Source organism: Gadus morhua, chromosome 6 (assembly GCF_902167405.1).
Source record: "Gadus morhua chromosome 6, gadMor3.0, whole genome shotgun sequence".
In the NCBI taxonomy this organism is placed as follows: domain Eukaryota; kingdom Metazoa; phylum Chordata; class Actinopteri; order Gadiformes; family Gadidae; genus Gadus; species Gadus morhua.
The window spans coordinates 22870566-22883263 of record NC_044053.1 but is presented as its reverse complement, the minus strand read 5'-3'; the positions used below and the strand labels follow the sequence as shown (position 1 = coordinate 22883263).

At 40.9% G+C, this 12698-nt stretch overlaps 2 protein-coding genes across 9 annotated transcripts in view; one reads left to right on the top strand and one right to left on the bottom strand.

The window, feature by feature from the left end:
- Positions 1 to 5331: 5331 nt before the first annotated feature.
- med27 (mediator complex subunit 27) lies at positions 5332 to 11425 on the bottom strand. 2 transcript variants are annotated; one of them, XM_030359324.1, is made up of 8 exons: positions 11179 to 11425; positions 10822 to 10966; positions 9335 to 9465; positions 8469 to 8562; positions 7488 to 7595; positions 7273 to 7353; positions 7053 to 7130; positions 5332 to 6737 (listed from the first exon to the last, which is right to left on the bottom strand). In XM_030359324.1, exons 1-8 carry the CDS (start codon positions 11379 to 11381, stop codon positions 6603 to 6605), a joined length of 975 nt encoding a protein of 324 aa, XP_030215184.1. In that variant the 5' UTR covers positions 11382 to 11425; the 3' UTR covers positions 5332 to 6602. The 2 variants fall into 2 exon arrangements, with proteins under 2 accessions (XP_030215184.1, XP_030215185.1); XM_030359325.1 differs by having other exon boundaries at positions 7312 to 7353.
- A 917-nt stretch (positions 11426 to 12342) lies between these two features.
- ntng2a (netrin g2a) overlaps positions 12343 to 12698 on the top strand; it is a 12869-nt gene continuing 12513 nt past the window's right edge. For 4 of the 7 annotated variants that reach the window (XM_030359483.1, XM_030359482.1, XM_030359478.1 and 1 more), the window contains exon 1: positions 12343 to 12587. The gene's annotated coding sequence lies outside the window, so the exon portion shown is untranslated. The other 3 variants (XM_030359481.1, XM_030359479.1, XM_030359484.1) reach the window with 2 other exon arrangements.

The following is a 12698-nucleotide window of genomic DNA, read 5'->3' as shown; positions in this document are numbered from 1 at the left end:
GTTCTCCTCATGCCTCTTCCTTTCTTGATCTCTACAGTCGGACCTTGATGCTGTGACAACGGACAAGTCTTCTTCCTCTGTCCTTTTCCCCTGCCTCTGTTCAGCATGTTCAGTGTTGTTAAATCATTTCTCTTTTTTTTTATTAGTTACTGTTTTTATTGTGTTCTTGTTAGTGTGATGTTTGAATAAACTTGCAATGTTGGTATAATGTTTGTATAATTACTGTTATACAACTGTTACTGTTTCAATGTGACCCAGACAATATTTCTCATTTAACAAACATGTAGCTTATAATGTGTTGCGTGGCAGAGCAATTATATTCAATGGCTTAAAACAAACCCATCTGTAAAGATCAGTGAATGCATAGAAATAAATGACAAGTGGTGTAGATGGTTCTCCCTCTGTGCAAGGTCATTAGCCCAAGTCCTACAAAAAAATAACGACTGTAATAGCAGATGTTGAAGTTGTTAAATCGTTAACTAACCATGTGTATGGAACAATCGGTTAAGGTAAGTTAAGTGCTTGAGTCTCGACACTTTAGAGAATGTCTAGCGCGCAACTTGAATAAGCCATGTGCGATATTACTCGGGCTCCAGCGCAACTTTCCTTACCAGGTGAAGCCTCAGGTAGCCTAGGACCATTCATACAGGAGCAAGCAAGAACGTTACCTTTTTCTGTCCTTGGGAAACGAAAAGACGGACAATCCGTTTTCACTGTAAGTGCAGTTTATCATTGCACATTTACGAGGCATTTCTTTTTTAAACTATGTTTATTTTCGAAAAATAGACAATGACAGATTAAATTATATTGAGCGGGATATTGACTGTATTATTTAAGGCGGTCATACCGTACCTACCATGTATAGAGTGGCGAAGTCACGCCCCTTCCGGTAGGGCTCATGGGACCTATGAGATCGAAAAATATGAATGGGTGTCAATGGAGAGAAAATATTTATTTTCTGGTCCCGGTCTTTATATGCCCTGGATTACACATATGTTGTTTGTGGATTTAAAGGATCATTTTTCATGCAAGGAGTTCGACCGTTTATTGTGCAATTGTTCAGATAAAGGCTGTAGAGAAAACACAACGAGAAAGACTACACGGCTCGTATGTGACGTCACGCTCCCTGCGACTGGCGTGGAGAAGACCGACAATCTTCCCATCGGCATAACTGAAACTCTGCACGTGCCCCGACTTATAATGGTTTTCACCTCTTTCGATGCTTTTATCCTCCCCTTGGAAAAAGCGGTGAAGTGGGGCAGAGAGATCGCCATCTCTGTGCCGAGTTCCAAGGGCGGGTGTGGTGACGTATATCATATGCGTCGAGAGCAGCGAAGAGCTGTAGTTCACAAAGGGGCCTCACATAAAACCTAAAATTATCAAACTTCTTCACGAACAATTTTAGTTTTCTTTGCATGAAAAATTATCATTTAAATCCACAAACAACATATGTGTAATCCAGGGCATATAAAGACTGGGACCAGAAAATAATTATTTTCTCTCCATTGACACCCATTCATATTTTTCGATCTCATAGGTCCCATGAGCCCTGAAGGAAGGGGCGTGACTTCGCCACTCTATATAACACATTGAACATTGAACACAAGAAATGGAAGAAATTCCATTTATGCCCATGTACTTTCACCATACATACTATCTAAAAAATAAAAGGGCCTGCAGGAAAATATAAATAGCCTACAGTACGCAAAAATTTAGTTAACACGTTTCTGATTGCTCTTCAGCTTCAGATGCCGTCAAGAGGGGTCTCTGGTCGTAATCAGTCGCAAGTCCGCCCCTGACCAATCAGCATTCATTAGCAGAATGCTAGCGTGTATGGCCAACAACGGCCCAAACTGTAAGAAATCGAAAAGACATAAGTACTCACTCATTTGACTTTTGAACCATAATCTATATTGAACTTGCGGAATCTACAATAACATTTGCGATATTTCAACGACAAGCAGGTGAAAGAGGCCTAATTAGCCGTTTAGCCCCATAGACTCCCATTCAATCTGGACTCGCCCGCGATCACCCCCAGTGGATGTCTCATGGAACTACAACCGAAGTCGGTACAATGGGGGCGTATCAGAGAATGTCTAATATGAGGAGAATGGGCACTCGCTGGTTAGTTCCGGTTTTCTGGAATGGTTGCAGTAATAATCTCTGTCCACGCGGGGCGCTCGTAGGCGAGTCCAGAATGAATGGGGGCCTATGGGGTTTTATCCTCAGAATCCACTTTTCTCACAATGTAATTTTGTGAAGTAATTTGAAAGTTGCGTTCAAAAGGTGCGGCTAAAATAATAATCTCAGCTGAATATTGCATTTTTTAAGGTCACGTATCTGTTCTAAAAAGGTGTTAAAAAAATACGATGACGTCACACATTGTCATACTGTCAGAGGTACTGCTTTACGGCAGTTTCTGAAGCACTTCCCGCAACGATAATACCAGCTGTTGGAGGTAAGGCTTTTTCTTGCTTACTAGTTACCCAGTTTTAGTGAGCTAATGTAAAAAAAAAGAAATGCGCGAATGTTTTACATATGAATGTAATTTACAGTGTTTTTTTTTAATCCTCACTAGTGCCGATGATAAAGCTTTTTTTTTAGTAACGATTATGAGCCATTTCTTTCTCCTGAAAAAGAAACCTGGATTAGAATCATAATTTTAAGACTGCATCAACTAAGTTTACATCAGTAAACAATTTCCTAGAGAGCAGTGTTCTGTTGTAGGCTACTCCTCCTCATGCCTCTTGATCTCTACAGTTGGACATTGATGCTGTGACAATGGACAAGTCTTCTTCCTCTGTCCTTTTTCCCTGCCTTTGTTCTGTATGTTCAGTGTTGTTAAATCATTTATCTTTTTTTTTTATTATTTACTATTAGTTACTGTTCTTATTGTGTTCTTGTTATTGTGATGTTTTAATAAACTTGCCTGTTGCAATGTTGGTATAATTACTGTTATACAACTGTTACTGTTTCAATGTGACCCAGACCATATTTCTCATTTAACAAACATGCGTAGCTTATAATGTGTTGCAGGGCAGAGCAATTATATTCAATGGATTGATACAAACCCATCTGTAAAGATCAGTGAATGCATAGCAATCAATGACCAGTGGTGCAGATGGTTTTCGCTCTGTGCAAGGTCATTAGCCCAAGTAAGTCCTACAAAAAAAATAACTACAGTAATAGCAGATGTTGAAGGTGTTAAATCGTTAACAAACAATTTGTATGGAACAATCGTCAAGGTAAGTTAAGTGCTTGAGTCTCGACACTCGACACTCGCGATTTTACCCGGGCTCCAGCGCAACTTTCCCTACCAGGCGCAGCCTCAGGTAGCCTAGGACCATTCATACAGGAGCAAGCAAGAACGTTACCCTTTTCTGTCCTTGGGAAACGAAAAGACGGACAATCCGTTTCCACTGTTAGAGCAGTTTATCATTGCACATTTACGAGGCATTTCTTTTTAAAACTATCTTTATTTTCGAAAAATAGACAATGACAGATGAAATGATATTGAGCGGGACATTGACTATTATTTAAGGTGGTCATACCGTACCTACCATGTATATAACACATTGAACATTGAACACAAGAGATGGAAGAAATTCCATTATGCCCATGTACTTTCAACATACATACCTATATAAAAAATAAAAGGGCCTGCAGGAAAATATAAATACAGTACGCGGAATGTTTCTGATCGTGCTTCAGCTTCAGATGCCGTCAAGAGGGGTCTCTGTTCGTAATCAGTCGCACGTCCGTCCCTGACCAATCAACATTCATTAGCAGAATGCTAGCGTGTACGGCCAACAACGGCCCAAACTGTAAGAAATCGAAAGGACATAAGTACTCATTCATTCGACTTTTGAACTATAATCTATATTGAACTTGCGGAATCTACAATGAAATTTGCGATATTTCAAGGACAAGCAGGTGAAAGAGACATATTTAGCCGTCTAGCCCCATAGACTCCCATTCATTCTGGACTCGCCCGCGATCACACCCAGTGGATGTCTAATGCAACTACAACCAAGATCGGTACAATGGGGCATATAGGAAGTGCCCAGGCTCTTCGTAGACGGGCTCTGGGCGTATAGGGAGTGCCCAGCATAGACATCGGAGGTAGACGGAGCATTGGCTGCTGGGACGCGAGAAATACGGCCGCCATCTTGGAGTGGTCAACCGGGAGCAGCAACAGCAGCAGAAACAGTATGCCGGGCTGTTGTTCAGCGTATTCCTGCTCAAATCGACGGACAATCCATAATAGGAATCGGGGGATTACTTTTCACAAGCAAGATTTAACATTACCGTACTATTTGGTATAATTAGTATTGAATAATAAAACACGCCAAACCATGTGGCCTTTATCATAGCTACACGTATGACAAAAAACCGCATGAAAATCAGTGGTATTCAGTGAGGTATGATTAATTAAATGCGCTTGACAGTTCATTGCTCCAGCCAAACGGATTACACTGAGTGGAGCGGATGACCACTCCAAGATGGCGGCCCCGCGTCTCGTCAGCGCCAGTAGGCGGTAGCATTCGATGCTCCGTCTATCATATAAGATGTCTATGGTGCCCAGGCTCTTCGTAGACGGGCTCTGGTTTTAGGTTCTGAAGCATCACATTATGCGCCAGGAAATGCTTAACGTCATATGAGCGCCCTATGGTTACAGTTTGTTTGTTACAGGAAGACGCTCGTGTTATTCGTTGTTGTTGATTCTGCGGATTCTGATTGGCTTGCATGGCTTTAATTGCGCTCTTCGGCGTATTTATGCTGCGTATGAAAACTGAGGGGTAGCAGATAATTGTGTGTGTGTGTGTGTGTGTGTGTGTGTGTGTGTGTGTGTGTGTGTGTGTGTGTGTGTGTGTGTGTGTGTGTGTGTGTGTGTCCTCCAACTCCTATGTGAAAAGGGTGTATTGTCTTTGACCTCTACCCCCTCATAACAAAATCAGAGAGTGGTTCAGAGAGAATTAGGGTTGGTCCGATACCAGACAGCATTAAAGAAAAAGGCACAACATTTTATACCCTTTTCATGCAAAAAAAAAATAGGTAGACTGCATTATTTTATTGTTATTTTATTCTATCGATTCAACATCGATAGAACATATTTTTCTGTTTGGCCTAGTAAAACACGATGTGAAATGTTGTAGGCATGATTTAAGGTGCGATATTATTTGAGTGTAATAATTCTGAAATTCAGCCATCGGCTATTAATGATTGCCGATGTTATAATAGTTTAAAAGTGGATCCAGCTGTCGACCATGTTCTAGGAGAATTTGTGGTAGGAGACCGAAGAGCCTGATCCGGAAAACAACCACTACAAGGGGTGGAGCTAGATTTTAATAAATGTATTTCTACAGTGGCCACTATACACTGGGTTGACTCAAAACCTTCACATACTTATAGTTTACTACTGTAGCTGGCCGATTCTGTGTTTCCTACAAGTGAACAAATCCCCGCCCCCACCATCATTTAAAGTTTGAACCAACCAAGACAAACACTTAATTGCTAAATTATTAATTATCAATGTTTGGTTTGATTGACGTGCAGGTTAGGTCTTTTCAAAAATATCCAACTTATGATCCCCGCTTTCTGGTGCCAATAACCTGATAATTTAGTTAATTTCTTGAATTGATAAACTATAGTGGATTATAAAAATACCCCAAGTGACCACACATTATGGACATGTCCACGTATTTTTCTCAGCGCCTGCGCCTTTCTTCAGTTGTTTCCAATGCCCGCATAAAGCACAACGCCCGGCATCTTTTGCTCAAGCGATCCGACACTATGTAGGCTACTGCCGCTTCCAACGACAACCTCGTAACAGAAAAGAGCTGCCGTCGTCATGGCTTCTCTCAGTCACCCCATCAAAGATTATGTCACCCGTCAAGCGAGACTTTTTCATGTTAGAAAAGAGTAGGTTGTAAGGGATGCATAATGCATTCACTTGAGAAAATAAATTCCACTGTCCAAAATCCCAAGAGAAAATTGTATCACTTGCATGGAGTGTGGTAGCTGCTGCTAATCTGCCTGAGCCTCCAAATGTATTTTCAAGTAGGTGATTGGTTTCCCAATGTCTTAAACATAAACCAAAATAAAGATAGATTAAACTTTAAACAGGCAGGACATCTGTGCTTCTATGAAATAGAGTTCTTAAAGGTGATTTTGAGTTATCTCGTTAATTCAGAAGAACTGAGCAGTTTTATTTAGTTCCATAAAAACCTCAGAAATCTTGAGTTTTTGTAATTATATCGTTAATTCATTAAAACAAGCTGAAAGCGCAAGTGATTTCATTACACTTCCATAGGCTGTTACATCTAAATTATAGACAATAGTCAGCTGCTTAATATGGAAGTTTAGTAGCCAGGACTCTGTGCTTATTAGAGCTTACATCACAGGACAATATTTGTAGATGTTCAAAGAAGACTTAAGGTATTTGGGAAGTGTAGCTTTATAAAAAAAAAGAAGAAAAGAAAAGGAAAAAAAAGGTCTCCAACAGTAAAAAAATATATATACATAGATGTCCGTGTCGGTCACACTATCCGTCTCTCTGTTTGTGTCGCTGTCTGGTCGTATACGTGCCGCATGTCCACTGTCTACATGCGGCACGTATCATGAAATGCCTCCAGGGTTCTAAAGTCTCTCCATGTTGGAGGCAGTCCGTCCTGCAGAAAACGGCCACAGCGCTGACATGGGGACTGGAAGAGCTTGATGTAGCTCCGCAGCCACGTCTGGGAGGGACAGAGAAAACAGGAGCTCAGCATCTCATAATAACAAAGCCAGTCCCCTCGTTGGATTTCCACAGTGGGCAGACAAGAGACACAGAAACGGAGTGGGGGTTCATCTACATTTCCCTACAAGAGACAAACACAATTGGTCGTCATGGCGCTAACCGAACATTCAACATTCACATTCAATGTTGAGAGAGAGAGAAGGACCACATCATTAACATAGGTGAACTCTAGAATAAACCTCCACACCCAGTCGTACGCCGTTCACCAGAGATAACGGCCGGCCTGGTTGTAAATGCGCGTTAATTGACTCACCATGAAGGAGCGAACCACCACATCAGGCATCTGGGGCAGCTGATAGTGGAGGAGGGCCGTAGTGGCGTGGTCCGTCACCTAGCAACCAGACAACAGTCAGTTTCCCTTTCAAAGAAACGGTAGCACACCCTGCATCTTTGCACATTATATAGAAAAAACAGCCAAACAGTTTGTTTGTTTAAATTAGAAATATTCATAATTCAAACAAAAGCATGCACACTTTTTTTTCCCCGATGTCACCAATAGGATGCTTCTGTACCTTTTGGAAGACTTGGTACTGGGATTTACCCCAGATGTCCAGCTGAGAAGCGAAGGGGAGGGAAGGGGGGGTTATAATTGTGACATTACAGCCTACCTAGTACCTCGGTCTACAATGTTGCCCCTAGACCTCATGGTTCTCACTTATTCCTTCATAATGCAGAGGAGCCATCTCACCTTTCCGTCTTCTGAGTATATGTTCTCATTGAACCCTCTGACGATGGTTCTATCGATGAACAGAGATCTCATGACGACGATGGCCTTCAGGACCTTCCCCAAGCTCACCTGGAAAACACAAACGAATGTTGTTCAGTGATGCAGAGGAGTGTACCGTTCCTGTTCTAGGATTAAACGCCAAACCAGGATTAGCTCCCTCCTCGGTTATTCATCCTACTGTGTGTTTTTGGCTTTTCAGACGAAGGGTAGCAGCAAATCTGCCACCCTCGTGCCAACTCTTGTTCCCCACGAAAGGCTGCAATCATTTAGTTGCTTGTCGTCACACTGTCACATTTTTAAAAAGATGCAGTAAACCCAATCCTTGTATTAATTTTTTTTAACAATAGATGTCAAATAAGACCTTAATGTAGAAAAAACAGGAGTCAAGTCCTATGCTAGTTTGTTTTGCGTTTTACTAGACTCTAAACTCTTATAGATACACTTAAGAGTATAACGGCTACGGTTGCGCATTTCATATACAATATTGCTCATCATACACAATGTACTTGCCTAAAGAAATAGTATCACCAAGTAGTAGGGGGTCGTAAACATGGGGATAGCCAGTCCCCCCTCCTTTCTAGATATTTTAGCCCAAAACATTTTCTTCAATCTAATAGTGTTTGAATTAGTGCAGAAACCGTGGATTGACACTTATACTTTAATGTTTACAGTTTATTCTGGCATAGTGAATTCATTGTTATTAATAATTTTTTGCTAAAATAGATCTAGAATCAGAATTAGTAACTACAGTATTTCGGTTGGGGGGTTGACTCGTTGCTATGGTAATCTGAGAGAAATAATCATTGTATGATTTTCGTTGTTCCGTCTAAAAAGCCCTTCAGTATGGGTGGTTGGGTTGGAGTTTGTGGTGGCTCTGTCTGATTAGATGGTAGCCCTGTCTGAGCCCATGGTTTGCTACACTCGTGATGGTCATCCTCTTACCAGAAGAACAGCCGAGGTCCCGTTAGGTCTGAACAGTTCTATGCTCATGTCTGGAAACATCCTGCCTATCCGGGTGATCACGTCATCCACATACCTGGAAACAAAACACATACGTTTATACTAGTGCTGGGCAAGTTAACGCGTTAATTACGCGTTAACCCAATCTTATTATAACGGGATAAATACAAATTGACGCATTAACACACATCCTTATTTTTAATATTTTTCTTTGAGTTTGAAATGTTTTTACTCACAGAATATCAACATTCATATCAGAAATCATTTATGTTTTATTTGCACTTACTTTACATTCAAGACCCTCTCTTCTTTCAAATCTGCCCTCAAAACATACCTTTTCACACTAGCCTTCCCCACCTAACTCCCACCCATACTTCATGTTTAACCTCTGTTTTTCTTTTATTCCTAGTCTGTTTTACATATTTTGTTAGGCCAATATGTAAAGCGTCTTAGAGTACCATATTAAGCGCTATATACATTTCATTTATTATTATTATTATTATTATTCAATTACACTTGCAGTAAGTGACTGCCTGATTACAATTGCAGCAAGTGACAGCCTGTTTACAATTCCCAAATCTGTTGTGTTCCGTAAATTTCATATTCAACCCACACTGAGTGAGTCAATACTTGGTCTAGTTTTTGCTTACTAAGTACATTTAGTATGAATGATAATGTGTTGCTCAATTTTCTTTTTACAATAATCTCATTTAACTTCAATAGGAGTGGATAATCTATACGCATTTAGAAGTATAAGGTTATACATTCACGTTTATGAAGTAAATATTTATGACCAATAAAAACTATTTGTAACCATCCTCCTCCCTCACTGGTATTGTCCAACTTACTGGGGATGCGGTACCAGCGTGCTGGGCTGAACCTTAGGCCGCCTCTTAGCTGATGCCCCCATTTGATTGGCCGATCTCTTGAGTGACTGCTGATTCAACAAATTGGATGCCAGGCCCGCATGATACTGAAGCTAGAAACAATTCAAATCCAAAACATAATTAATATTTCGGGAGCAAGGATTACAAGAGGTAGTATTAATACCAACAGGATAACATTCCCCGTAACATTGAAATTTGGACGGGGAACATACAATATCAAAAACTCACCCATATTTAACAATGAGTATTGGTATTTAGTATATTGCTGTTTCGTACCGTTTCATAATGATGTAGACATTTTCTATTTCACAACATTAATTGCCACGAGATAACTATTTCCAGAGCTTTAAAATAATGATCCATATTCAACATTCTACATCAATTTTGGATTGCATGTTGATTCTTAAATGAATGTGATAGTGCATGCAATAGAAAAGGGTTTTTAAGTAGGGCTGCTCGATTATGGAAAAAATCATCACGATAATTATGCTGTTCTGCCATTTCAATAAAACAATGAATGAATAAAAAATATTGTATATATACCTATCTGTATATATCTATACAGTATATAATCGTTTCAGCTCGATTATATTAGTTTTGAGATGGTTTGACCAAACATCGAAATCGCTATACAAATTTGATTAATTGCACAGCCCTAGTTTTCAGTACACAAACACAATCCAACAGAGCTTGTTGAAGCAGTTCAAACCCAAATCAAGCGTGTATTAAAAGCCGATGGTCATTCGATAAAAATAAATCCTTCTTCTAGTCAGACTAACAATGGGTTTGGCTTCCATTGATGGGCTCAATCCAGGCTACTATTTGAGGAGACAGGCTCTATTCTTCCTATGCGCTGGGACAGGGTATTCAGGTGCTGGTATGAGCAACTCGCTGATTGCCCTCAACAGCTCTTGTTCTGTACGATGAAGCAGCAGCATATCCCACCGGCAGCTGCGTCCCGTTTGAAAAGGCCATTATGTGTCCTGCATCCATCTAGCTGTGAGTGTGTGTGTGTGCGCGTGTGTGTGTGTGTTGTTTGTGTGCCTGAAGGTTAATGTGGAAGGGGGGGGGGGAGCTATATCATCAACTGAAGAGCTCTTTTGTTAGATCAAAGAAGGGATAATGAAGGTTTCGGAGTGAAGAAGAGAAGATGAGAAAGAATAACAATATTTGAGCTAAGCCAACTGGCGCTCCAGTTTGGGCTATATCTTTAACTTAGCCCCAAGATTTGTGAGTTACTCACATTGATGCACATATGAAATACTGCATTCAGCTCACTAGGTTACTTGATTCGAGATTAACAGTTAATGCATGTGTTTGTGTACAAAAAAATTTAAAGTGATACTTCTGATGTACACATGGCTGCCTTACAACTACACACTTCTCCACTTAGCAATTACAGCATACATGCAATATCCTGTTAATGGCAGCAGTGAGGGAAATTCTACCTTGTTGGACCATTTGTAGGCCTGGAGCAGCTGGGAATAGAGCGGCGTCTTGTCCTGGACTGGATCCAAACTCAGCAGCCCACTGTTGTGGAGGGGATGGGACTCTGACGGACGTCCAACGAGACCACTTAATCTCTCCAACTCACTGGGACAAACAGGCAGGTTGACTGTCAGAAATCGAGTCAACCATCCATACAATACATTCATCAGTGAAAGTGAAGTGGTATTCGCTTGAAATGGCACTTAACCCGTAAAAATAACAACCTACTTATTATCTCACATATTAACTAATATTTTCTTTAATGTCTCCTTGTAATTTACTATGAATAATTATTTCGGGAGTTTATACACTCTTACTTGAGGTCTCGGTTCACTGACTGCAGATTGTCCTGGAATTCGGTAATAAAAGCTTTTTCTGTGCCTTCCAATGTCTCCTTATTTTTCATTCCATCCTTCAACGAATCGAAGACCCTTGTAACGCTGGATCTCAGTGCCTGGATGGCGTTGATGGCCTGAGAGAAAGCCTCCAGATTCACCCCGACGTTCATCACATCCGCCATGTTCACTTGGTGAAGGAAGGTGGTGTCGCTCAGTGATGACGACATAACGGTGGCGGGTCATTGTTAAGCGGTGTTATTTACCTCTCTCAGTTTAACGTATTACTTATATAATAAGTATAGGCCTACTCGATATAAAGAAATTACTACTTAAATCGACCAAGGAAGTGAAGATTTAATTTAAAACCTTGATTATTATTGATATTGGTAGAAGTAGTTGTAGTAGTACTAGTAGTAAATAATAGTAGTGGTAGTAATAGTAGTAGTCGTATAAAAATATTAATAATAATAACTATATTATTTGAAAAGCACTTAAAATTCACACGCACGCGCGCGCGCACGCACGCACACACACACACACACACACACACACACACACACACACACACACACACACACACACACACACACACACACGGGAGCAGAACAACCCCTCATGGGCCCTCAGGATCAGAGCACATCTGGAAATGCTGCAGGGCCCTTTCATTTCATGTCAGATCTTTGAAAGGAAAGCCCCACCCTGATTGGACGAGCCTTGAGTAACTTGAAGTGATTTCAGTCGATTGTAGGAAGGTGTGCTCCGCCTCCCCGAACCGTTGGAGAAACTGGTCGAGCCCGGGAGCTAGTCATCGAGAGACACAGACACAGAAACCGCTTTAACCGAATTATTATTTTAACTATTACTTTCCTTATGACCATGCATTGATCTTGCTTTATTCTATACATAGTTGCACTTGTTTATAGTAGACATCAAACATTATATTATTATTCTTTAACTGTATTTTTTTTATTGGTCACTTTTATTATTCCAATAACGAGTTTGAAGTTATTTCAATTCAATTGGAAGGTGAGTGGAGTGTCAGAGAGAGAGAGAGAGAGAGAGAGAGAGAGAGAGAGAGAGAGAGAGAGAGAGAGAGAGAGAGAGAGAGAGAGAGAGAGAGAGAGAGAGACAGAGACAGAGAAAGAGAGAGGAACGGGGGGGCTGGGAGGCAGATAAATAGAGAGAGAGAATGAGAAAGAAATGGGGAGAGAGAAAAGAAGGCTCAGGGTTTTGATTCCGAGTTTGGACTCATAATAAGAAGAGGCGAGAAGACAAGAGAGGAGAAGAGTGACCGTGTAATCAGCTTAACGAGGAATCATCGCTCAATGGGCCAGCAGCGCCTCTAATCTTTAGTGGAGCGTGATAAGACGCGTGCGACGAGCCGCTCGGTAAGTAAAGCGTTCTTTAGGGAGCGTGCGGGAGACGCTCGTCCAATTATCGCACTAAAGGGGTTCGTTGAACTTAAAGTCAAGCTTAATTTGGAGTTTGCCATTTCAATA